At 41.9% G+C, this 26701-nt stretch overlaps 1 protein-coding gene across 5 annotated transcripts in view; it reads left to right on the top strand.

The window, feature by feature from the left end:
* The window catches only part of SORT1 (sortilin 1), an 81972-nt gene that overhangs the window by 43332 nt on the left and 11939 nt on the right, over positions 1-26701 (top strand). For 3 of the 5 annotated variants that reach the window (XM_017499245.2, XM_037728121.1, XM_037728120.1), the window contains exons 6-14: positions 2039-2112; positions 5510-5559; positions 7143-7273; positions 10573-10717; positions 11801-11956; positions 16304-16410; positions 24221-24323; positions 24651-24819; positions 25805-25995. In XM_017499245.2, coding sequence (XP_017354734.2) covers positions 2039-2112; positions 5510-5559; positions 7143-7273; positions 10573-10717; positions 11801-11956; positions 16304-16410; positions 24221-24323; positions 24651-24819; positions 25805-25995 — 1126 coding nt within the window. The remainder of the gene's footprint in view (positions 1-2038; positions 2113-5509; positions 5560-7142; positions 7274-10572; positions 10718-11800; positions 11957-16303; positions 16411-24220; positions 24324-24650; positions 24820-25804; positions 25996-26701) is intronic. The other 2 variants (XM_017499246.2, XM_017499247.2) reach the window with 1 other exon arrangement.

Genomic DNA, 26701 nt, shown 5'->3' with positions numbered 1-26701 from the left:
GCCAGAGTTTTGCTTAGCAGTGGAGGCCAGAGGAAGGAAACTAGCTTGTTGGGGAGTAAGCTTCAGATGTTAGAACAACAGTTCCTGGATATTGGCCTCCCGCAGCTTAAGCTGAAAGCGCTCCAAGGGAGTAAGAAGCCCTCCCTAGGAATGAACAGACCCGCAGATCTGCCCTTTGACCACCGCATCTCCTTTATCAAATGTCTCAGGTTTATTAAAACAGCAATGTCCTCAGGAAGAGACAGGTACAGTCCACTTCCGTACCTGAAATCTCTTTTATTTAAGGGTACGTCTGAAGTACATATAATTGGGGTGGAGAAGAGGGACCAATTTGTACTAAAGTACGAATCAGTGATATCAGATTCTGTCTTGTCTTTATAAGTAGAATTAGGTAAATTAGAAATACTGGGATGTGAATACTACCAGGCGAGAAAAAGTTAAAGGAGAGTGGTAGGTGAGAGTACAGGAGTACCGAAGGTAAATTGTGCCTAAATAAGTTACATTTAATTTCAGCTAGACTAGGACATCTCTGTCCTATCTCCACTGAGGCCGAGCTCAGTAAGCTCACATTGCCAGTGTCATGTTGTCAGTCATCATTTTTTCGGGTTTCTGCTGCATTTCAAACTATTGGCCAATCCCTCCTTTTGAGAATGCTAATTGTTTGACTTCTGTGACCTTCATTCCTTTTAGTTCTTCTACCATTCTAGCTATTCCTTCTCAGTATTTCCTTAACCTCCTTTCAACCTACCCTTAAATGCCTACTGCTCATTTCACTGAGCAGTCTCTTCCACTCTTAACCATTTTACTACCACTGGCTATAATTTTTGAGATTTTCAAATGCTTACCTCTAGCCCTGGCTTTCCCCCAGTGCATCATATTTCTGTCTTGCTGCCCCCGGCATATCTCTGGTTGGATGTCCCACAAGCACCTTAAATCAATTTAAAACTGAGCTTCCTCCCTACTCGTCTCAGACATGATCTTCTTCCCTTAATCCTTATACTAGTTAATGATATCACAATGCATCCTGTACCCCAGCCAGAAAACCAGAGTGACCAACTTAGACCCACATGTGTGCACACACACCCCTACCTTTTATCCTGCCCTGCAGGAAAAGTCGTCCATTTCTACTATGCAAGCTTCTAAATTCTTACAGAGCCTGTTCCTCGTGGCCAGTGTTCATACCTCATTAGCTCTTATTGAACTAATGCGGCAGTCATTCACTGCTTTTCCTGCCTGTAGTCTGGACCCTCTGAAATCCATCTTTCCCATTCTCATCCAAGTATTCCACCTAAAAAAGTGAAACGGACTGTGTCATCCTCCTGCTTAGCACACATTCCTCCTGAGAGCACCTCATATGCAATAAACCCCGGAGCCCTATGCGGGTCACAGAAGGAAGGTTCTCTGTGAGCTGGCCTCACCTTTCTCCCTAGCGTTAGTTTTTCATTTGCTCACCTTGGAATTTGCACTCCAGTAATGTCTGATGGCGTTTAGCTCCCTGCACACACTGCAGGGTTTGTGACCTCCTCGCCTTTGCTAATACTAGTCTCTATTTGTGCAGCAACACCTCATCTCCCAGTTTGCCTTCTTTTGGTACCACTGCTCATCATTTAAAACTCAGTGCAGCTGTCTTCTTCAGGAAACTATCTCTCATGTAGTGCCCCTCCTCTCCCCGCTTCTACGCCAGACCACATTTTATAACTCTGCATAGTGTTGAACTTTCTTCTTATCTATGCCCCTTGTTAAACTCTGAGCCCTTGAGAGCAGGGAGTGTCTTATTCATCTTTGTATCCGCAGTGCAACATCTGTACAGTGCCTTGCATATAGTAGGCACTTCATACACATTTGTTATTCTGAACTTGCAAGACCCCAGAAGGGTCCGGATAAGCCATGTGTGCATCTGTGGAGCTTGGGCAGCTCTGATGGAGCTTCCGTGTTTGTTTTTACTGTCCTGAATGATTGAATATGAATTATTAAAGGTCATACAAGCAACTGCACAGGATAAAGCTAGAATTTTGATAAGTCATTTATAATCTTTCAGAATGGCCTGTGGGTGTCCAAGAATTTTGGGGGAAAATGGGAAGAAATCCACAAAGCAGTATGTTTGGCCAAATGGTGAGTAACAGAAGACTCCATCTGTGCGGAGCCCTAAACCCTTCCTGATAGTGCTGCCAAAAATCACATGAATGAATATTGAGCATTTAACTATGTGCCAGGTACTCTTTAGGGTGCCATAAGGGATATCAGAGAGGGGTGTGACACAGGCCTTGAGCTGGAGGAGCTTCTCATTCTGCTGGAAAAGAAGACTTAGTCTCACTTAAACATTAGAACATAAAGTATAAAACAAGGCATGTGACTGAGTTGCTGCTGCCTTCCCAGGGTTTATTCTCTATGAATGGTGACATCAATTGGAATAAGCAAAATATAGCTTTAATTTAGGGATTTAAATACTTCTCTGTGCCCAGATTTACACTCTGTTGTCTAGAGTTCCATTTCAGTCATGTAGAACATGACAAGGAATCAGGAAGAAAGCTGAAAGAGCTTCTAGACTCCCAATTCACACTGTACACTAAAACTCATTCACTTCTCTCAGAGAGACGCCCTGCCCCTCTGGGTGCCTACTTAAAGAGGATGGAGTGGAGGGAGCTCTCACTTGGGAGTCTCGTTACCTTTGTTCTATCCTCACTCTGCTGCTACTCAGGGGCTCAACCTTTCTGGGCTTTAGTTTTTTCCTTTTGTGAAGGGAGATTTATTTGGAGAATATGGGGATGGCTAAGCAAGAATTGAATTAAGAGACTTCATGCCTCCAAAATCTGATTAGGCTCAGAATGTTGTTTAGAGCCTCTTTCTCCTTCCCCTTTGACTAATTTCAGCTTATGTGTGAATCCCAGTTTACAGCAGATTGGTTCCAGAGGTGGGGTATGTAGCTGCTGCAATAAGCATGTAGCAGCATTAGAATTACAGCGTGAGAGCTGGAAGGAGATGGAATTACTATGAAAGAGCAGGCAAAAACTTAGAGAATGTAACAGTATGAAATTATTTAGTGCTAGATCAAGAAAGTACACTTATGTTAGTAGCTTCTAATGGGAACACTGTGTTATACTTTGATAAAATTGATGTTCATGATGATGACCCACAATCCCAAGAGTTTCCTGTACTCTGGGAATCAGGAAAGTGTGGAATATGTCTACCAAGATTGATTAAAATATTAAATATGTTGCTTAAACAAAGTGGGCCTTTTCTAGAAATGTTTCTTGTGTTTGAGATAGGGTATTGCTTTTTTGTCCAGGCTAGAGTACAGTGGCATAGTCATCATGGTTCACTGCAGCCTTGACCTCCTGAACTTAAGCAGTCCTCCCCCTGCCTCAGCCTCCAAAGTAGCTGGAACTATAAGCACGTGCCACCATGTCTCTCTAATTTTTGTATTTTTATTTTTTAGAGATGAGGGGTGTCACTGTGTTGCCCAGGCTGGTCTCAAACTCCTGGACTCAAGCAGTCCTTCCTCCTCAGCCTCCCAAAGTACTGAGATTATGGGTGTGGACCACCATGCCTAGCCCCAGAAATGTGTTTTTATGAGGTTTTTACAGCACCACTCTGGTACACATGCCACATTTGCTTTCATTTTATGTATTTTAATGAATTGTGTTTGTACCTTATACAGTTTTATCAGGAAGGAAGTAATTTTTTTTTTTTGAGACAGAGCCTTGTTCTGTCACCTAGGATGTAGTGCAATGGCATGGTCTCGGCTCACTGCAATCTCCGCCTCCCAGGTTCAAGTGATTCTCCTGCCTCGGCCTCCTGAGTAGCTGGGATTTCAAGCACAAGCCACCACACCCAACTAATTTTTGTATTTTTACTAGAGATTGGGTTTCACCATGTTGGCCACGCTGGTCTTGAACTCCTGACCTCGTGATCTACCCACCTCTGCCTCCCAAAGTGCTGGGATTACAGGTGTACGCAACCACGCTAGATGAAAGTAATTTTTAAGATGACTAAGTTAAATTGTTTCACTCCTAATGGACCTAAAACATGTAGGTCATGTGTAAATAAGACTTAATAATTTTTTTTTTTTTTTTGGAGATAAGGTCTGGCTCTGTCACCCAAGCTAAGATGTGGTGGCACGATCTTTGATCACTGCAGCTTCTGCCTCCTGGGCTCAAGTGATCCTCACACTTCAGTCTCTCCAGTAGCTGGGACTACAGGCATACACCTGGCTAATTTTTGTTAATTTTTAATCATTAAAACTCATCTTTAGCCAGGTGCAGTGGCTCATACCCATAATCCAAACACTTTGGAAGGCTGAGATGGAAGGATCGCTTGAGACCAGGAACTCAAAACCAGCCTGGGCAACATAGTGAGACCCCATCTCTACAAAAAATTAATACAAAGAAAGAAAAAAGAAAAGCATGGTGATGCACACCTGTAGTCCTCACTATTCAAGAGAATGAGGTGGAAGGATTGCTTGAGCTGGGGAGTTTGAGGCTGCAGTGAGCTGCGATTGCTCCACTGCACTCCAACTGGGGTGACAGAGCAAGCCTCCATCTCTTAAACAAAAACTTATCTTGAAAATTAAAAAGCGATTTTTCAAATAGTATTTTGTATCCTATGCAAGGATTTTACTTTTGTAACATGTTTCTTTGTTTAGTGTCTAAATATGGATAACCAGGCTGCTGCTAACTGTTTACTCACGCTTTTTGATCTTTAGTTTCTAGGAATTTACAACCTAAAGTTCTGAAGGAACGTGCTCAGAACCAACACCTTTTTTTAGTTGTAATCTAATAAGCCCCAGCAGGGTCTAAATCTAGTTCCCTGCAAGCTCCCTTTCCAGGTTACATTTTAAATAATTCAACCTCTGACCTAGTTGTCTATTTGAGATGGAAGAACTAAATTATTTAGTTCATACAAAGCATTGAACTAGATTCTGAACTAGATTCAGCAAAGCATAGTACCTGCTCTGAAGAAGCTAATTTATATAGTAGGAAAGGCAAGGCATATACTATGCAATTAAAATTTAAAAACAGGAGGCAAATGCACGCCAAGTGGCTGTGCAGACAATATAGTGCTCTAAAACAGTTTCTCAACCTCAGCACCAATGACATTTTGGGTCAAAGAATTCTTTATCGTGGAGGGCTGTTCTGTGCATCATAAAATGTGTAGCAGCATCCCTGGCCTCTACCCAGTAGATGCCAGTAACAACTCCCCCACCCACCTACCCCCCAGTTGTGACCATCAAAAATGTCAGAGGCAGATGTGGAGAGGGTGAGTAGACCAGGATGACTAGCTGAAAGAGTTCACGTAAAGAAGTGGTAGTCTGCGGGGAACACGTGGACTGGGCAGTTGGGGAGCTTGACGGTCAGAGCTGTGAAGGACCAGGGCTCAGCACCTGAGAGGTGGTGCTTGTTGGTGCCTGTGAATGAAGCTTGTTAGACTGCTAGGAGGTTGGTGAATAAGGTCGACACAGTTCTTCAGCAATCTTAAACCATTTCCTCTCCCCATTTTTGCCTCATTGTAGGGGATCAGACAGCACCATCTTCTTTACCACCTATGCGAATGGCTCCTGCAGTAAGTATATTTTAGTCCGAGAAAATAGTGTTCTGTTGTCCATTCATGGTAGAATTTTCTGCATTGTGCGAGGTAGAAACATAGAAGATCCTTCCATTCTCCTGAAATTGTAATAGCTGAAGATAGCTGTTAGTGATTATTAAAATCTTGAAAGTAAAACCAAATTACTGCACTACCCAGATCAAATAAAAATATAGGCTGTACGTAGAAGCAGTATTTAATCTTAGCAATGTATTTACATAAAGCAAATATCATGCTACAGACAATAGCAAATTGAAAAGCATAGTGATTTCTGCAGAAAAGCATGGGTTGTGTTTGTATTGGCAGAAGCAACTGGCTTCCCAAACTATGACACAATTTCTTTTTTTTCTTTCTTTTTTTTTTTTTTTTTTGTGATGGAGTCTCACACTGTTGCCCAGGGTGGAGTGTGGTGGCAGGATCTCGGCTCACTGCAACCTCCGCCTCCCAGGTTCAAGCGATTCTCCTGCCTCAGCCTCCCGAGTAACTGGGTTTACAGGTACCTGCCACCACACTAGGCTAATTTTTGTATTTTTAGTAGAGACGAGGTTTCACTATGTTGGTCAGGCTGGTCTCGAACGCCTGACCCATGATCCACCCACCTCTGCCTCCAAAAGTGCTGGAATTACAGGTGTGAGCCACCACGCCCAGCCCTGTAATACAATTTGAAAGCAGAAAGCAAAATCTTTCATTTACTCATTCAGCAGGTATTTGAGCACCTACTCATAAGCTAAACACTATTCTAAGAATGGAGAGAACAAAACACCCAAGGCCTGCCCTCATGGAATGTAAATTCAAGTAGGGATGTTGGATGATAAACAAGAAAACCAGAGCACAAGCTGGGCATGATGGTTGTAGTCCCAGCTACTTGGGAGGCTGAGACGGCAGGATTGCTTGAGCCCAGAAATTCAAGGACAGCTTGGGCAATGTGGCAAGACCCCAGCTCTTAAAAGAAAAGAGAAAACTCAAGACAATTTAAAATAGGATAAGATCATTCCAAACTGTGCCATGAAGAAAGTAAAGCAGCATGCTGTCACTTTGATGTTTTTATGAAATACTGTATTGGTATTAGGTAATCTCTTACTTTTCCATCAAGCATAAAATCTCAAACGTATAAAATAAAACCCAAGCCAGGCACTATAGCTCACCCCTGTAAACCCAGCACTTTGGGAGGCCGAGCCTGAGTAACATAGAGAAACCCCGTCTCTACTAAAAATACAACATTAGCCAGGCATGGTGGCGCATGCCCGTAATCTCAGCTACTCAGGAGGCTGAGGCAGGAGAATTGCTTGAACCTGGGAGGCAGAGGTTGCAGTGAGCTGAGATCACACCGTTGCACTCCAGCCTGGGCAACAAAACGAAACTCCGTCTCAATCAATCAATCAATCAATCCCAAATATGAATTTCCTATATCTGATACTGTATCACATTTTATGTTGTCACTTTATTAACATGCATAGTATTTTAAATGCTTAGCTATAAAATTAAGACTAATTCTAAAACAATTGCTTTGAACTAGACTAACCAGTAAGTGAAATTTTAATTAATATTTTGTCTTGTTTAAGAAGCTGACCTTGGGTCTCTGGAATTATGGAGAACCTCAGACTTGGGAAAAAGCTTCAAAACTATTGGCGTGAAAATCTACTCATTTGGTCTTGGGGGACGTTTCCTTTTTGCTTCTGTGATGGCTGATAAGGTAGGTATTTCCCTTTTCTTTTTGGGGTCTGATATTTCTGCAAATATCTCTCGTGTAGATTATCTTTATTACTTGGCACTGACAGAGTTTCTTGTCTATTTGCTATATTTAATACCACTGTTAAGTGTTGGGGCTGATTCTTTTCGCAGAGGATGATTAACTCTGATAGGCTACTCTGCACTTTGGCCTCCTGCCACCATGTGAATTCTGGCATCTTTTTTGGGATTTTTTTTTTTTTTTTGAGACAGAGTCTTGCTCTGTTGCCCAGGCTGGAGTGCAGTGATGCAATCTTCACTCACTGCAACCTCCACCTCCCAGATTCAAGGTATTCATCTGCCTCACCCTCCCAGGTAGTTACTACTACAGGTGTGCGCTACCACACGTGGCAAATTTTTGTATTTTTAGTAGAGATGAGGTTTCACCATGTTGGCTGGGCTGGTCTTGAACTCCTGACCTCAGGTGATCTGCTCACCTAGGTCTCCCAAAGTGCTGGAATTATAGGCGTGAGCCACTACATCCAGCCAGGATGTTTTGATCCAGTGTTTGAGCATTACTCAGACATGGACGTCTGTAGAAAGCGAACTCCTGCTCATTATCCAAGAATAAAAATACAATTAGATAACATTAACTGAGTGCCTACTCTATGCCAGGTACTATTCTATGTCCCAGGAATGTGGCAGTGAACAAAACAGGTAAATTTCTTGTTCTCAGAACTTATATTTAAGGGGGAAAATAAATACTCGAAAAATAAATATGAAGGCTGGGGGCGGTGGCTCACGCCTGTAATCCCAGCACTTTGAGAGGCTGAGACAGGTGGATCCCTTGAGCCCAGGAGCTCAAGACCAGCCTGGACAACATGACAAAACCCTATCTCTACAAAAAATAGAAAAATAAGCTGGGCATGGTGGACATGGTAGTGTGCGGCTGTAGTCTCAGCTACTTGGGAGGCCAAGGTGGGGGAATCACCTGAGCCTGGAAGGTTAAGGCTGCAGTGAGCTGTGATCACACCTGGGTGACAGCTCAAGACCCTGTCTCATAAATAAATATAAATATTTATTTTTATTTATATTTAATATATATAAATATAAATATGTGTGTATATCCGGTAATTAAAACGGGGTGAAACCCCATCTCTACCAAAAATATAACAGCCATATTTTTTGAAATACAATCTAAAGCAGAGTAAGGAAACAGTGTCAGGAGTCAGTGCTCTTTTGACGGGGTGTTTAGGATGGGCTCTCGGGGACCTAAGTGAACTGAGAGCATGACCGTGTGGCCATCTGGGAGGAGAGTAGGAGGAGGCACAGCCAGTGCAGAGACCCTCAGCCTGGAGCATGCTTAATCAATCTAAGCAAAGGGGAGAAGGGCAGTATGAGGGGAGCACAGAGAAGAGTAGTCCAAAGTGGGACCACAGCAGGCCCGGCCAGACCTTACATGGCCTTTCTAGGTCACAATTAAAATGTGGGCCTTACTCTTCCTGTGTTGGGAGCTGTGGGAGGGTTGTGAGCAGGGGAATGCTGGGATTTGGCTTCCCTTTGAAGAATAGGTGTGCACAGAACAGCCTGACAGGGGCACGCACGGAAGCAGCAGGAGTGCCAGGAGCTGTCTCAGGAGTCCAAGCCAGGGAGGTGGTAGCTGGGCCAGGCCCTTGGCAGTGGGCGAGACTGTGGATATATTTATAAGCATATTGCTAATAGGACTTGCTGATGGATTTGATGTAGGTTGTGAGAGAATGAGCAGATTCAAGGGTACCTTCAGAGTCTTCATCCTGAGCCCCTGAATGGTGGTGCCATTTCCTGGGATGGCAAAGACTGCAGAAGGAGCAGGTTGTGGGAGAAAAATCAGGAATTCAGTTTTGGGCCTGTAATCCCAGCTCTTGGCAGGCCAAGGCAGGCAGATCACTTGATGTCAGGAGTTTGAGACCAGCCTTGCCAACATGGTGAAACCCTGTTTCTACTAAAAAATACAAAAAATTAGCCGGGCGTGGTGGCACGCACCTACAACCCCCGCTACTTGGGAGGCTGAGACATGAGAATCACCTGAACTCTGGAGTTGGAGGTTGCAGTGGCCAGGATCATGCCACTGCACTCCGAGTGAGACTCTGTCTCAAAAAAAAACAGAAACAACAGCAACAAAAAAAAAATTCAGTCCTGGATATGAGACATGTATTAGATATCCGAATGGAGATGTTAAGTGAGCATTTGAGTATATGAATCTCCCTAATTGCTATGGTATTTGAAGCCATGTGACTAGATGATACCTTGTGGAGGAGTAAGTAGGTAGCAAAAAGGTGGGAGGACCGAGCAATCCCTGAAGCACCCACGACTGAAAGGTTGGAAAGAGAAGAATCCAGCAAAGAAGACTGGGAGGGAGAAGGAAATCAGCACTATTGAGTTAGGTGGCCTCTTTCCAGCCCATGCCTATTCCCTTCCTCCTGGCCATTCTGAGAGACTTCCTTAGAGAGGAGGTGTGTTACATCTTGACTTTTCTTGTGATCTCCCAAACATGGGTTTCATCTCTATTTTCTAGAACGGACTTAATTATATAGTGATTTAAATTATGCAAGGACTGTCTGAAAGGGACCAAACTTTTATGCAGCAGTCATCATTTTAAGAATTATTGGAGTGAGTGTATGCAAATGGCTGTAAAGCCAGCCTAGTAATGTTCCCATCAAATCCTTAGCTCTGCGGAAGGAGATGGACTATCAGAGATCAGGACATATAGCATGTTACAGGGCTGCATCAGAGTGAAGAATTCAAAGAGAAAGCCAAGATAGCCTTATTTAGAACAGAATGGATTGTTCTATTACCTACAACTTTGCTAGCGGCTAGAAATTGCATCGGTAATTGGTACTATGACCTTTCATTTATAGCAATTGTACCCAGTGGAGAAATTGATAATAGTAATTATTTAAAATATTCTTGGGCCTGTGCAGTGGCTCATGCCTGTAATTCCAGCACTTTGAGAGGCCAGGGCGGGCAGATCACAAGTCAGGAGTTCGAGACCAGCCTGGTCAACATGGTGAAATCCTGCCTCTACTAAAAATATAAAAGTTAGCTGGGCATGGTGGTGCATGCATATAATTCCAGCTACTTGGGAGGCTGAGGCAGGAGAATTGCGGGAACCGGGACCCAGGAGATAGAGGTTGCAGTGAACCAAGATTGTGCCACTGCTGCACTCTAGCCTGGGCTACAGAGTGAGACTCGGTCTCCAAAAAAAGAAAAAACATTCTTGTTCGTGTCCCTGCACGTGGCATCTTGGCAGAAAATTAGAAAGATAAATATTGGCATCTGTTCTAGGATACAACAAGAAGGATCCACGTTTCAACAGATCAAGGGGACACGTGGAGCATGGCCCAACTCCCCTCTGTGGGACAGGAACAGTTCTATTCTATTCTGGCAGCGAATGATGACATGGTATTCATGCATGTAGATGAACCTGGAGGTAAGAGCTTTTTGGTGGCCCACCCTTGAAAGCATAGAGATGTAAACTTTGAGCAGCTTTCCTTTTTACATGTCGAGTTTTCCCCTTACCCCTAGAAATTTATTGGTGTCATACTGATTATTCTGTCCTAGAAATCATCTGTGGCCCCTGTTAAAAATGCCACTTGTTTTGGTGCTCTGAGGTAGATTGTGCGTATGTTCAGGTGTTCTAGAGCAGAGCTGCTCGAAGAATGGTCAGCAGACTGGTACTGATGTGCAAACTTTCTGTTACCAGATAAGTACAGAGATTGAGAGCAAGAGTTTAGAAACTCTTCTGGCCCTTCAACAAAGCAATTTTATGTCTGTTGGATCTAATGATAAAAAATTAGGGGTCTGTATTTTGTCTGACTTTTCATTTTCTAATGATTAGTTTTTTAATTATGTTTTACAAAAGTGTCGGTTTGTGACATATTGGAAACCTGGCGCGATCTCAGCTCACTACAACCTCTGCCTCCTGGGTTCAAGTGATTCTCCTGCCTCAGCCTCCTGAGTAGCTGGAATTACAGGCGTGCGCCACCATACCCAGCTCATTTTTTGTATCTTTAGTAGTGACAGGGTTTCACCACATTGGCCAGGCTGGTCTCGAACTCCTGACCTCATGATCCTCTCGCCTTGGCCTCCCAAAGTGCTGGGATTACAGGCATGAGCCACTGCACTGGCCGGAAGTCTTACAAATTGATCCTTCACTATAGATAGTTTAAAAAGCATTGTTCTAGAGTGTAAAGATTTAGAGATGTGTAAACTAAACACAGAAACTCTCCCACCAAAATATATCTGGGAAAAGCTTTCTGTAGCATCCGATTAATTTATTCAACAAACTCAGCATCTGGCGTATTCCAGGCACTAGCTGGGTACTAGAATTAAAGATGGGCATAAAGATCTTGAGTATCAAACCTTGATTAATTCTCAGGTCTGAGTCTTCATAATGAAGAGACACAATTGGCTACTGTGTTTGGTCGGGCAGACAATCGTGTGTGGTTAGACTATTGTTTTTCTCTTTGGTTCCACCCAAGACTTAGTATTTTTGTTTGTTTGCTTATTTCAGACACTGGATTTGGCACAATCTTCACCTCAGATGATCGAGGCATTGTCTATTCCAAGTCTTTGGACCGACATCTCTACACTACGACAGGCGGAGAGACGGACTTTACCAACGTGACCTCCCTCCGAGGCGTCTACATAACAAGCGTACTCTCCGAAGGTGAGTCTGGGCATCACAGTGCTGCCCTGCACCTTCAGCCGCATGTGGTAGGATTTGAGGCTTCAGGGGAACCTGTCCCCTGTAACATCGCTTGCCAAGCCAAGCCTACCTGTGTACATTTTTTACTTGTCTTTTTTTTTTTGAGACGCAGTTTCGCTCTTGTTGCCCAGGCTGGAGTGCAGTGGCACAATCTTGGCTCACTGCCACCTCCACCTCCCAGGTTCAATCGATTCTCCTGCCTCAGCCTCTCCCAAGTAGCTGGGATTCTAGGCATGCACCACCATGCCTGGCTTTTGTATTTTTAGTAGCGGCAGTGCTTTGCCATGTTGGTCAGGCTGGTCTCGAACTCCTGACCTCAGGTGATCCACCCGTCTCGGCCTCCCAAGTGCTAGGACTACAGGCATGAGCCAGTGCCTGGCCTGTTTCCTTTTTTTTTATTGTGGCAAAATATATCTAACAAAATTTGCAGTTTTTAACATTGTATAGGGTACAATTCAGTAGCATTAAGCATAGTCACAATGTTGTGCAACCATCACCCGATTTCTAGAGCTTTTTCATCATCCCAAATAGAAACTGCACCAGGTGCACAACCACTCCTCATCCCCACCCAGTCCACAGCTCTGGTAACCAACATTCTATTTTGTCTCAATGAATTTGCCTATTATAGGTAGCTCATGCAAGCAGAATCAGACACTATTGGTTTTTGTATGTCTGGCTTCTTTCACTTTGCATATTATTTCAAAGTTCAACTATATTGTAACATGTTTTAGAATTTCATTTATTCCTTTTTAAGGATAGAATATATTCCTTTGTTTGAATATAGTACCTTTTATTGTTTTGTTTTGTTTTTTTCCTTTTTGGTGATGGAGTCTTTCTCTGTTGCCCAGGCTGGAGTGCAGTGGGATAGTCTCGGCTCACTGCAACCTCTGTCTCTTGAGTTCAAGCAATTCTTCTGCCTCAGCCTCCCAGATAGCTGGGATTACAGGCATGCCCCACCACACCTGGCTAGTTTTTGTATTTTTAGTAGAAACGGGGTTTTGCCATGCTGGCCAGGCTGGTCTCGAACTCCTGACCTCAGGTGATCTGTCTGCCTCGGCCTACCAAAGTGCTGGGATTACAGACGTGAGCCACCGTGCCTGGCCTATTTTTCATTCATCCATTGATGGACAGTTAGGCTGTTTACATTTTTGTCTCTTACCAATAATGAATGCTGCCATGAACATTGGTATACATGTAACTGTTTAAGTTGTTGCTTTCAGTTCCTTTCGGGATATATGTAGGAGTCAAATAGGAGGATCACATGATAATTCCATGTTTCAATTTTGGAGGAATTACCAATGGGTTTTCCACATGATTGTACCATTTTACATGCAATACAAAAGTATTCCAATTTCTCTACTTCATTGCTAACACATTATATTCTATTATTTTTATAACAGCTATCCTAGTGGGAGTAAAGTAGTATCTTGTTTATGGCTTTGATTTGCATTTCTGTAATGACTGATGTTGTTGAACAACTTTTTATGTTCTCGTTGGCCATGTGAATATCTTCTTTAAAGAAGCTTCCATTCAAGTCCTGTAGATAGAAGAGATTTTTAAACTTGTGTTCACTGATGCTTCTCTGGTGCTTATGACAATTTTGGCACATAGTAGATGCTCAGTAATATTTGCTGAATGAGTCTGTGAATAAACAGCTGAACAGCCTTGCACTCAAAACCAGACAATGAACGCACCCTAAAAACATTTAAGACTGAGCATGAAGTATGATAGGCAGGAATGGGGAGGGAAGGGCATTTTCAGCTGAAGGAACTACACATGCAGAGTATCAAAGTCACGGGAGGGTTTGGGCTGGTGGTTGTGGTGAGACATTGCCTGATGCCGGGGGAGAAGGGATCAGGAGGAGAGTCCCGCAGGGACAGACCAAACCCATGCAAATTCTGGCTCCCAATTTTAAATAAGTTGTGGTAAATAGAACTAGGAGCGAGCAGAGCAATGGCAAGTAGAAAGAAAGGTGTTTTGAGTCTATGTTGTTTAGGTTATAAAATGAGTCTTCTATATTGGGAGATGTAGGCCTATGAGAATAAGCCTGAATTTGACCCACTTCCTGCTCTTCTTGTTAAGGGCATAGCAATAGCCAGCCAAGGTTCCCTGTGTTCTACTCAGTGGCTATACAGAGCTCACCTTTCCTTAGGCCCCATTATACAAATAAACATATTAATCTCCAGTACAAAGACTCTTAAAGTGTCATTTTATTTACATATTTATTTTTCGGTAGGAGGTAGGGCCTGTTTTTATTTTGTAAAGTTCTGGCAGTGGCCTACAAGGTCCTGGAGATGTGGCTCCTGGTTTCCTCCCTGACTCATCTCCAGCTCTTCTCTTTCTATCTGCCCTACTCTCATCACACTGTCTACCTGCCAGTTCTTAACACACCAGGTACACATGCACGTACATGGATTAGAGATTTGCACCACAGTTCCCTCTGCCTCTCCAGAAAGCAACAAGGCTGATGATATGTCTGTGCTCATGTGTTACTTTTTGAATGAGACCTGCCCTGACTATGCTATTTTAAATTCCAGTTTGCTCTCCCCTTCTCACGCATACACTGTCAATCCACCTTTAGCTGCTCAAGTTTTTCCATAGTACTTATTTTCTAGCATACTACATAATTGACTTATTTACGTCTAGTGCTTGTCTCACCCTACTGGAATGCATTTTTCACAGTATTTTTTTTGTCTGTTTTGTTCACTGATATATTCCCAAAGGCTTACAAAAAGTTTTCATATCAGGCACAGAGGCTCATGCCTGTAATCCCAGCACTTCGGAAGGTCAAAGTGGGCAGAACACTTGAGGTCAGGAGTTTGAGACCAGCCTGGCCAACATAGTGAAACCCCATCTCTACTAAAAATACAAATTAGCCGGGCCTGGTGGCATGCAGCTGTAGTCCCAGCTACTCAGGAGGCTGAGGCATGAAAATCTCTTGAACTTGGGAGGTGGAGGTTGCAGTGAGCCAAGATGAAGCCACTGCAGTCAAGCCTGGATGATAGAGCAAGACTCTGTCTCAAAAAAAAAAAAGTTTTCACATAGTAGGCACTCAGTAAATGTTTGTTGAATAAGTGAATTTTCGTTTATTTGCTTTCTTGTTTGCTTTTTCTTAGAAAACTCAAGGCCAGGCACGGTGGCTCACACCTGTACTCTTAGCACTTTGGGAGGCTGAGGTGGGTGGATCACCTGAGGTCAGAAGTTCAGGACCAGCCTGACCAACATGGTGAAACCCCGTCTCTACTAAAAATACAAAACATTAGCCGGGCATGGTGGCAGGTGCCTATAATCCTAGCTGCTCAGGAGGCTGAGGCAGGAGAATCACTTGAACCCAGGAGGCAGAGATTATAGTGAGCCGAGATTGTGTCATTGCACTCTAGCCTGGACAACAAGAACAAAACTCCATCTCAAAAATAAATAAATAAATACAAATAAAAGAAAATTCAAAGGATTTCTCTGAACTTAAAACCTGCAACAGTTTATATCATTGAAAATAAGAATGGGGAAGAGACAAGGGAAAAAAAGAAAGGTATAAGAAAGATAGGATATGGAGTAGGAGAGAGACAATAATTCAGTTATTAATCCAGAACCGTGCACACTTATTCAATCTCAGGAGTCCCTAAAACAAGCCTAGTGTCATGGCCTTGTCTGAATAAAGATTAGGATGCCTTCCTATGGTAGATTTTGCTTCCCAGGCAAGCAAGCAAGGAAGGAGAACGGAATGTTGATAAGGAGTTAAAAGATATCTTTTTCAAAGAGTATCAGTCCTAGATAACTTGTGGAATTAATTGGGTCCTGTTCAGGGGGGACATCTTCTTCAAATATCTTTTTTTTTTTTTTTTTTTTTTTGAGACAGAGTTTCACTCTTGTCGCCCAGGCTGGAGTACAATGGAGCAATCTTGGCTCCCTGCAACCTCCACTTCGCAGGTTCAAGCGATTCCCCTACCCTAGCCTCCCAAGTAGCTGGCATTATAGCCCACCACCACACCCAGCTAATTTTTTGTATTTTTGGTAGAGTCGGGGTTTCACCATGTTGGCCAGGCTGATCTCAAACTCCTGACCTCAGGTGATCCACCTGCCTCAGCCTCCCAAAGTGCTGGGATTACAGACGTGAGCCCCTGCACCCGGCCTCAAATATCATATTTAAAGCACTGCTCCGTTCCTCACCAACACTGAGCAGTTTTGTAAGGTATTATAAGCTTGTTGGACACCGGGTGCTATACGGTCTCAGGAGTTATGCAATGATAAACTGAATCTAACTAGGTGCTTCCAATGTATCAGACTTAATGCCATTCTCTTCCCATTCAGATAATTCTATCCAGACCATGATTACTTTTGACCAAGGAGGAAGGTGGAAGCACCTGAGGAAGCCTGAAAACAGTGAATGTGATGCCACAGCAAAAAACAAGAATGAGGTTTGTTTACTCCAGTGTGTGCAGAGCACAGCAGCCTTTCCCTTGTGCTCTGATCAGCGCCAGGCTTTTGGATGATGAAGTTTCATACTTGATTAGGGTCCTCAGCATAAGATGGAAAGTTTGGAGATGAGAGTAATGAAATTAACTTAGAATTTGGGAAGTAAGAACTGAGGAAAGGTCAAAATACTACGGATTATCTGTCTTTTAAAGAAGAACAAAACTGAGGGCTAACAATTTGTGGTTCACTAAACTGCTGAATGAAAACAATGGCCAGAGGGGCTGGTGATTAGTTAGGGGTTAGTATGGCAGTTGGGAGAATTGAGAAATTCTGCAAGAAGCCACAGCTCCACCTTTCATAAGCAGTGCACAGCCTTGCTCATCGAAAGCAAGAGGAAGAGGATCCACTCTTCCTTTCCCTCTGCCTAGGCTCCCATGGCCACTGGAGGCCTCCTAGCCGAGAGACTGGGAGCCGGAACTACAGAGGTGTCACTCCAGGAGAGCCAAAGCCAGGAGTGACAGGCCTTGGCAGGCAAGGAAAAAAGGGAGGAAAACAAGCTTTTTGTCTGGCTCTCACAGAATGTGAGAGGAGCTTGCGGGGACAGCTGGAGTTTCCTTCAGAAATGGAAGTACCGGTAGTTCCCGAGCTCTGCTCAGGATCCCTGTCACTGACATACACTTTGCTCTTCTAGGCAGGGTTTTCTGTTTTGTTTTAAGAGCCTCAGATGGTGAGAGAAACTGTGCCTCCCTGCACCACCCCACACACTCTCCTCCTTTACACTCTCAAGCGCTGTTCCGTCTGCGAAACCCTCTGACTCGTTTCCCATCTCCGCCTTGGCCCTGCCTGGCGGCCGCCCTCCTCATCTTAAGCCTGGGCAGCTTCAGTGGCCTCTGTGTTTGCCTTGCCGCCTGCAGGCTCCCCATGCCCCTCCCTGCCCAGCACTGGATGTGGCTCCCTTGGCCTGTGGATGGCCCCTGTCCCTGACCTGGTGAGTGAAGATTCTCTCCTGGTGGGCCCTCTGTCGCCTTTTCTTTGTCATTGCCCACCTTATCCCTGACACACCCCTTGTAACCCACCGCCTTTCCCTGAGCACCCACACTATTCCTGGGGGACGTTCTGCCTGTCTTTCCTAACCCCAGTGGACTAGGATTAATGGAAATCCTAACCATCCTTAGTGACCATCCAGTTAGAACTAATCATTCCTCTTCATTGCATTAATAGTTTTGAACCTCTTCTTTTTTAAAAAATTGTAGTAAAATATACGTAATGTAATATCTACCATTTTAGCCATTTTGAACCGCTTTTAGAGCACTAACTTTCATTTGGCTGTATACCTCAAGTTGTTTCTGACATATTTTCATTTTTCCCCAGCTTTATGGAGACAAAATTGACAAATAAAAATTGTACATATATTTACAGGGTACACTGTGATGTTTTGATATATGTATACATTGTGAAATGATTATCATAGTCAAGCTAATTAACATATATGTCACCTCAAAATTATCTTGGGGGTGTGTGTGTGTGGTGAGAACATTTCAGATCTAATCTCATGGCAAATTTCAAGTAACAGTACAGTATTCTAGACTATAGTCACAGTGTATATTTTCTCTCTAAAGCTTATTCATCCTGCATAACTGAAACTATGTACCCTTTGGCCTTCATCTCCCCCTACCCCAAGCTCCTGGAAGGCATAATTCTCCCTGCTTCTGTGAGTTTGACATTTTTACATTCCACTTTTAAGTGAGATCATGCAGTCTTTGTCTTTCTGTGCTGGGCTCATTTTACTTAACATAACATAATGCCTCTCAGTTTCATCGTGATTTTACAAATGACAGGATTTCCTTCTTTTTTTTTTTTTTGAGACAGAGTCTCACTCTGCCACTGAGGCTGGAGTACAGTGGAGCAATCTTGGCTCACTGCAACCTCCGCCTCCCCAGTTCAAGCCATTCTCCTGCCTCAGCATCCTGAGTAGTTGGGATTACAGGCATGTGCCACCACGCCCAGCTAATTTTTGTATGTTTAGTAGAGACAAGGTTTCACCATGTTGGGCAGGCTGGTCTCAAACTTCTGACCTCAGGTGATCTGCCTGCCTTGGCCTCCCAAAGTGCTGGAATTACAGGCATGAGCCACCATGCCCGGCAGGATTTCCTTCTTTTTTAAGGCTGAATAATATTCCATTTTCTTTATCCATTCATCCATTAATGGATACTTAGGTTGATTCTGTATCTTGGCTACTATGAGTAATTCTGCAGTGGACATGGGAGCACAGATAACTTTTGGACATACCAATTTCATTTCTCTTGAATATATACCCAGAAAAGGGATTGCTGCCAGTTCTGTCCTTCATTTTCTTTTCTTTCTTTTTTTCTTTTTTTTTTTTTGAGATGCAGTCTCACCCTTTGGCCCAGGCTGGCTGGAGTGCAGTGTAGCGATCTCAGCTCACTGAAACCTCCGCCTTCCGGGTTCAAGTGATTCTCCTGCCTCAGCCTCCTGAGTAGCTGGGATTAAAAGTGTGCATCACCACACCCAGCTAATTTTTTGTGTCTTTGGTAGAGATGGAGTTTCACCATGTTGACCGGGCTGGTCTCAAAACCCCTGACCTCATGACCTGCCTGCCTCCACCTCCCAAAGTGCTGGGATTACAGGCATGAGCCACTGTGCCCTGCCCCGCTGTCCTTCATTTTTTAGGGAAATTTCTTACTGTATTGTATAGTATAGTAGCTGTATCAGGTAACATTCCCACCAACAGTGTGCAGGGTTCCCTTTTTTCCATGTCCTTGCCAATACTTATCTTTTATCTCTCTGCTAATAGCCATTCTAACTCGGGTGAGATGGTATCTCATTGTGATTTTTATTTGTATTTCCCTCATGATTAGTGACGTTGGACATTTTTTCATATACCTGTTGGCTATATTTGTATGTCTTTGTTTGAGAAATGGCTGTGCAGGTCCTTTGCCCATTTTTTAGTTGGATTATTTATTTTCTTGCTATTGGTTTGTTTGGATATTAACCCCTTATAAAATGTTTAGTTTGCAGATATTTTCTCCCATTCTATATATTGTCTCTCTTCTCTCTTTTGGTGATTTCCTTTGCTTTGCAGAAGCTTTTTAGTTTGATGCAATCTCATTTGTCTGTTTTTGTTTTTTGATGCCTGTGCTTTTAGGGTCATATCCAAAAAACCATTGCCCAGATTAATGTCAAGAAGCTTTTTTCCCTATGTTTCCTTCTAGTAGTTTTTCAGTTTCAAGTCTTACATTTATGTCTCTAATCCATTTTGAGTTGATTTTTGCATATGACATGAAATAAGGATTGAAATTCATTCTTCTACATATAGATATTCAGTTTTCCCAGCACCATTTATTTAAGAGCCTGTCTTTTTCACATTGTGTGTTCTTGGCACCTTTGTCAAAGATAAGTTGACAATAAAATGCATAGATTTATTTCTGTGCTCTCTATTCTGTTCCATTGGTCTATATGTGTTTTTAATGCCAGTACCGTGCTGTTTTGATTACTATTGCTCTATAGTATATTTTGAAATTAGGTAGCATGATGTCTCCAGCTTTATTCTTTTTGCTCACGATTGCTTTGGTTATTCAGGGTCTTTTGTGGTTCCATATAAGAATTAGGATTGTTTTTCCTATTTCTGTGAAAAATACCATTGGAATTTTTTTTTAAGAGGCAGGGTCTTACTCTGTCACCCAGGCTGGAGTCCAGTGGCATAATCATAGCTTACTGCAGCCTCAAATTCCCTGGGCTCACTCAGTCCTCCCACCTCACCCTCTGGAGTAGCTAGGACTACAGGCATGTACCACCACACCTGTCTAATTTGGTATTTTTTGGTAGAGATGGGTTTTTGCCATGTTGCCCAAGCTGGTCTCGAACTCCTGGCCTCAAATGATCCTCCCACCTCAGCCTCCCTGCTGGGATTAGATGTGAGCCACCACACCTGGTTGTTTTATTCTTGATGTACCTCAAGTACCTAAAACAGTGCCTGAAATATAGTAGCTACTCAGTAAACATCTGATTAATTAATTAATATGTTTTTGTATTGTTCTGTGTTGTCACAGAAAGAGGGTTATTTATAACCATATAAGAGTAAAAAAAGACAGTCAAAATAGTAGGCATTGCATTGAATCTGTAGATCACTTTGGGTAGTATGGACATTTTAACAATATTAATTATTCCAATCCAGGAACATAGGATATATTTCCTTTTTTTTTTTTTCTCTTCAATTTCTTTCATCAGTGTTTTCTAATTTGCCTTGTAGAGCTTTTTCACCTCCTTGGTTAAAATTATTCCTAAGTTGTTTTTGTTTCTGTTTTTGTTTTTAAGTTATCTTTCTTGTGCTGTTGTAGATGGAATTTTCTTGATTTCTTTTTTGGATAGTTTGTTTTTAGTGTGCATTGTATTTTTATATGTTGATTTTATAATCTGTAACTTTTTGAATTTGTTTATTAGTTTTAACAGGTTTTTGGTGGAGTCTTTAAAGATTAAAGATTTTTATATATAAGTTTATGTCACCTGCAGACAGACAATTTTACTTCTTCCTTTCTGGTTTGGATGTCTTTTATTTCTTTTTCTTACCCAATTGCTCTGGCTAAGACTTCTGTTGCTATAATGAACAGAAGTGGTGAGAGTGGGCATCTTTGTCTTGTTCCTGATTGAGATATTGACCTGTAACTTTGTTTTCTTCTACTGTCCTTGTCTGGTTTGGATAGCAGTGTAATACTAGCCTTATAAAATGAGTTTGGAGGCCTTTCATTCTCTTCAATTTTTAGAAGAGTTTGAGAAGGATTGGTATTAATTCTTCTTTGAAGAGTGTTTGCTAGAATTCACCATTGAATCCATCAGGTCCTAAGCTTTTCTTGTTGGGAGATTTTTGATTACCAATTGGGCCTCCTTACTCTTAATAGTATGTTCAGATCTTCTATTTCTTCTTCATGATACAGTCTTGGTAGGCTGTATGTGTCTAGAAAGTCATTCATTTTTTTCTAGATTATCTAATTAGTTGATGTATAATTGTTCATAGTAGACTTTTATTATCCTATGTTTTTCTGTAGTATCAGTTGTAATGTCTTCTCTTATTTATAACTTTGAATTTTTTTTCTTGGTTAATTTAGCTAAAGTTTATCAGTTTTGCATATTGTTTTTTTTTTTTTTTCCAATTATTTGGTGTGTAATTGCTCATAGTTTTATGGTCCCCTATGATTTCTGCAATATCAGTTGTAATGTCTCCTTTTTCATCTCTCACTGATTTTAGTTGAGTCTTCTCTTTTTTCTTATTCTAATTAAGTTTGTCACTTTTTTATCTTGTCAAAAAAAAAAACAAATTTCATTGATCTTTCCTATTATTTTTCTAACTTCTATTTCACTTATTTCTGTTCTGTTATTATTTCCTGCCTTCTGCTAACTTTGGCCTTAGTTTGTTCTTCTTTTTCTAGTTCCTTGGTGTATAAAGTTAGGATTTTTGAGATTTTTTTTTTTCTTAATTCATCACCATAAACTTTCTTCTTAGAACTGCTTTTGCTGCATCCCTTAAGTTTTGGTATGTTGTGTTTCTCTTTTCATTTGTCCCAAGATATTTTTTTGATTTCCCTTTTCTTTGACCCATTGGTTGTTCAAGAATATGTTGTTCGATTTCCATATTCGTGTGAATTTTCCTCCTGTTTTTGATTTCTAGTTTCATAATGTTGTAGTTGAAAAGATACTTGAGGTGATTTCAGTCTTCTCTTTATTAAGGCTTGTTTTGTGGCCTAACATATGAACTATCCTGGAGAATATTCTGTGTGCACTTGACAAGAATGTATATTCTGCTGCTGTTGGATAGAATGTTCTGTAATGTCTGTTAGGTCCATTTGTATGGTGTTGTTCAAGTTTGCTCTTTCCTTATTTGTTTTCTGTCTGGATGATTTATCCAGTGTTGAAAGTATAGTATTGAAGTCCCTTACTGTTATCGCATTATTGTCTACCTCTTCCTTCAGTTCTGTTAATGTTTGATTTATACATGTAGGTGCTCTAATGTTGAGTGCATTTATATTTACCATTGTTATATGGTCTTAATGAATTGACACCTTTATCATTGAGTAGTAACTTTATCTCTTATGATAGTTTTTGACTTAAAGTCTATTTTGTCTGATATAAATATAGCCACTGCTCTCTTTTGGCTACCATTTGTGTGGAGTATCTTTTTTTGATCTCTACTTTCAGCTTGTGTGCCCCCTTACACACATAGTCCTTTACAGATGGCTTCAGCAGGGAAAGCCCTTACCAGGTAGCTCATCCAGAGATTCTTGGGGGGCAACTTATAGGCTATGCAGGTAGGTGGGCCTGGTGCCGTGGTCTTTGGGGGTAGCTTGGAGGCTGGATCCACTGAGGTAGGCCTGGCAGTAGGATCTACTAGGGTAGACCTGTTAAGTGGATCTTTAGATGGAACACCTGGATCTTTAGCTGGAACACCAGTAGATATACAGGAGCCAACCTGATGCAGGGGTGGGCCCTACCCAGAGCCTGCAGGGGCCGGCCTGATGCAGGGGTCCACTTGGCTGGGCCCTGGGGCCTGGCACCTTGGGGGCAGGCCTAGAGCCTGGGTCTGTGAGAGTGGGCCTGGAGCCTTAGACACTGGTTTCTTAAAGACAAGACTGGATCTTATTTCAAACCACCACCACATCTCTTACAGTGTCTGAGGTATATCAGGTGGTTATCAGGTTTATTTGTGTAGAGTCATGCTTTAAACATTTGTCAGAGGCTTTGATGTAATGCAAAAATAAACTGAGACAGGTTACATGTGAGGAAATAATTGTATATTTGCTTCCAAATATTCTAGTACGTTTCAGAATCAAGAGTATGCCACTGAGCTACAACTCAACAACAAATAAATAGCCTGGATAAAAAATAGGCAAAGAACTTGAATAGACATTTCTCCAAAAAAGATATAGAAGTGACTAACAAGCATATAAAAAGAGTCTCAGCATCACTAATCATTAGTAAAATGCAAGTCAAAACCGCAATGAGTCTCCTCACACAGATTAGGGTGGCTACTATTTTAAAAAGTGTTGGCAAGGATATGGGGAAATTGGAGCCCTGGTGCACTGTTGGTGAAAATGTAAAATGGCGCAGCTGCTACAGAAAGCAGTATAGTAGTTCCTTAAAAAATTAAAAATAGAATTATCATACCCAGCAATTCCACTTCTAGGTATATACCCAAAAGAATTGAAAGCAGGGTCTCAAAAAGATATTTATATACCCATGTACATAGCAACATTATTCACAATAGCCAAAAGGTAGAGGCAGCTTGTGTCTATTGACAGATAAATGAGTAAATAAAATGTGGGGTGTATGTGGATACAGTTACACACATACACAAATAAATAATATTTAGCCTTTAAAAGGAAGAAATTCTGACATAGCTATTAATACAATATGGATGAGCCTTGAGCACATTATGCCAAGTGCAATAAGCCAGACACAAAATGATAAATATTATATTATTCTACTTATATGAGGTACCTAGAGTAGCCAAATTCATAGAAACACAAAGTAAAATGGTAGTTTCCAGGAGCTGGCAGGAGGAAGGAAGTGGGGAACTGTTGCTTAATTGGTGATTGAATTTTATAAGATAAAAAAGTTTTAGAGATTTTGTTGTACAACAATGTGAATATACTTAACACTACTGAACTATATACCTAAATAAATAGTTAAGATGGTACATTTATCTAGGTCTGGGTTAACTTAAAGTTTTATTGGAAGGGCTCTGTAAGATGATTAAAGAAATTGTCTCTGGTTTTAATCTAAGCCTTTGTTTCTTCACAGTGCAGCCTTCATATTCATGCTTCATACAGCATCTCCCAGAAACTGAATGTTCCAATGGCCCCACTCTCAGAGCCGAATGCCGTAGGCATTGTCATTGCTCATGGTAAGGAGCTCCCACTCACCACCTCCAGCTGGAACAGTGGCTGAGCACACCGAAACTTAGCCACAGGCTCTGAACCCTCTGAGAAGAAACACTGTGGATGTTTTTACATTCTTTTGGTAGAATTTCTTACATTATAACAATACTTTGGGTTTTTCATCAACTCCCATCAACAAGAGCAACACAATTACTCCCAAGTTCTGGGGAGCTACTAAAAGAGGCTTGATGGGAAATAATCAGAATAAACTCATTCAAAATTATTCACTCATGAGTAAATCCTCTCTGTTTCATTGCCTATTTGTGCTGATGAGATGGCGGATTATGTTGCAGGTAGCGTGGGGGATGCCATCTCAGTGATGGTTCCAGATGTGTACATCTCAGATGATGGGGGCTACTCTTGGACAAAGATGCTGGAAGGACCCCACTATTACACCATCCTGGATTCTGGAGGCATCATTGTGGCCATTGAGCACAGCAGCCGTCCTATCAATGTGATTAAGTATGCATGAGCTCATCTCACACACTGTCTGCATAGAGGGCAACTAGGGGAATGTTCTGCAGTTTACTGGGGGGATGTTACAGACCATGATTCAAATTTTTGCATTCGACAGAGCTGTAGGTAAGATTCTAGAAAGGATTGCTTTTAATTGGCAGCAGAGATTAAATGGTATTGCTTTTTCCTCTGACTGCCTCTAGCTAACAAATTTGTCACTTCTTAAAAACGTTCTTTCTGAGTCGGGTGCAGTGCCTGTAATTCCATCACTTTGGGAGGCCAAAGCAGGAGGATCACCTGAGCCCAGGAGTTCAAGACCAGCCTGGGCAACATAGCAAGACCTTGTCTCTAATATTATTTCAATATTAATTGGAATAATTAATTGTTATTTATTTCAAGGCCATGCACCACGTCCAGCCTTGAATTTATTAATTTAAAACCCAGTTCTTACCTGGGTCACTCTCCTCTCTTTCCTTTGAAATAACTTCTGTAAAGGTATTTACTTTCATACTCTGAATTAATCTCTTTTCCCTAGCCTGATAACCACAGACACTAAAAGTTAAAAGAGTTGGCCGGGTGCAGTGGCTAACACCTGTAATCCCATTGGCAGGTGGATCATGAGGTCAAGAGATCAAGACCATCCTGGCCAACATGGTGAAACCTCGTCTCTACTAAAAATACAAAAATTAGCTGGGTGTGGTGGCATGTGCCTGTAATCCCAGCTACTCAGGAGGCTGAGGCACAAGAATCGCTTGAACCCAGGAGGTAGAGGTTGCAGTGAGCTGAGATTGCAGCCACTACACTCCAGCCTAGTGACAGAGCAGACTCTATCTCAAAAAAAAAAAAAAAGTTAAAATAGTTCTGAGCCAATAAGCCATCACCTAAATATAAGGGGTTTTGTCTGGTTTGGGATCAAACAGCCAGAGTGGTTTCCTGAATTCCCAGTACATGTTGATTCTCTGTCATGATCTTTCTCTAATTGTGGTTTCAGGTTCTCCACAGACGAAGGTCAATGCTGGCAAACCTACACATTCACCAGGGACCCCATCTATTTCACTGGCCTAGCTTCAGAACCTGGAGCTAGATCCATGAATATCAGCATTTGGGGCTTCACAGAATCTTTCCTGAGCAGCCAGTGGGTCTCCTACACCATTGATTTTAAAGATATCCTTGAAAGGAACTGTGAGTGTCTCCTCTGACCTTTTCTACCAGAAACTTGTAAGCTTATTTTCCTAAATAATCAATATGGTTTAATTTATTTTGGCTGAAATCAGCAGATACGTATGCATATGAAAGAGGATTGACAGATGTTTTGTGTGGGTGATTAAGTAATGGAATGGCATCAGAAAAACAGCCTCCTTCTCGGTGCTAGCACTGTCCAGGAGAAATATGAGGGCCACATATGTCATTGAAATTATTCTGTCAGCTACATTATAAAAGTGAAAAGGAAGGTGATAGGAATAAAATAAGCTTAATATATCCAAAATATTATCATTTCAACATTAAGCAATATTAAAGGCCGAGAAAATAGCTTCAGGAAAGGATTCACAGTATGCATTGCACAGTGTTCCCGAAGTGTCACAAGCAAACCCTGACCTCAGTGCCAAACAAAGGTGCTGGCAGTATACTAAGAGATAAGTAGGATAAAGAAAAACGCTGGAGAAAGGATGACCTGTAGTTGCGAGTTGGCATAATACAATAAAATACTTAACGTTTGCAGACGTTAAGCTCCAAATTCAACTTCAGTTCAGTTTGGTCCTTTGAGACTGTATCATGGGCTCATTTCCTCAGCATGTTGATTCAGTGACTCCTAAGGGAGCAGACCCTTGGTTTGAACCTTACTTTTCCATAAGACGTTCAAATAGATGTAATGCCTGAGGGTCGCTGT

The sequence above is a fragment of the Cebus imitator genome, unplaced genomic scaffold, assembly GCF_001604975.1.
Source record: "Cebus imitator isolate Cc_AM_T3 unplaced genomic scaffold, Cebus_imitator-1.0 Scaffold256, whole genome shotgun sequence".
In the NCBI taxonomy this organism is placed as follows: Eukaryota; Metazoa; Chordata; class Mammalia; order Primates; family Cebidae; genus Cebus; species Cebus imitator.
Note: the sequence above shows the minus strand (reverse complement) of the source record. Positions and strands in the feature narration are given on the sequence as shown.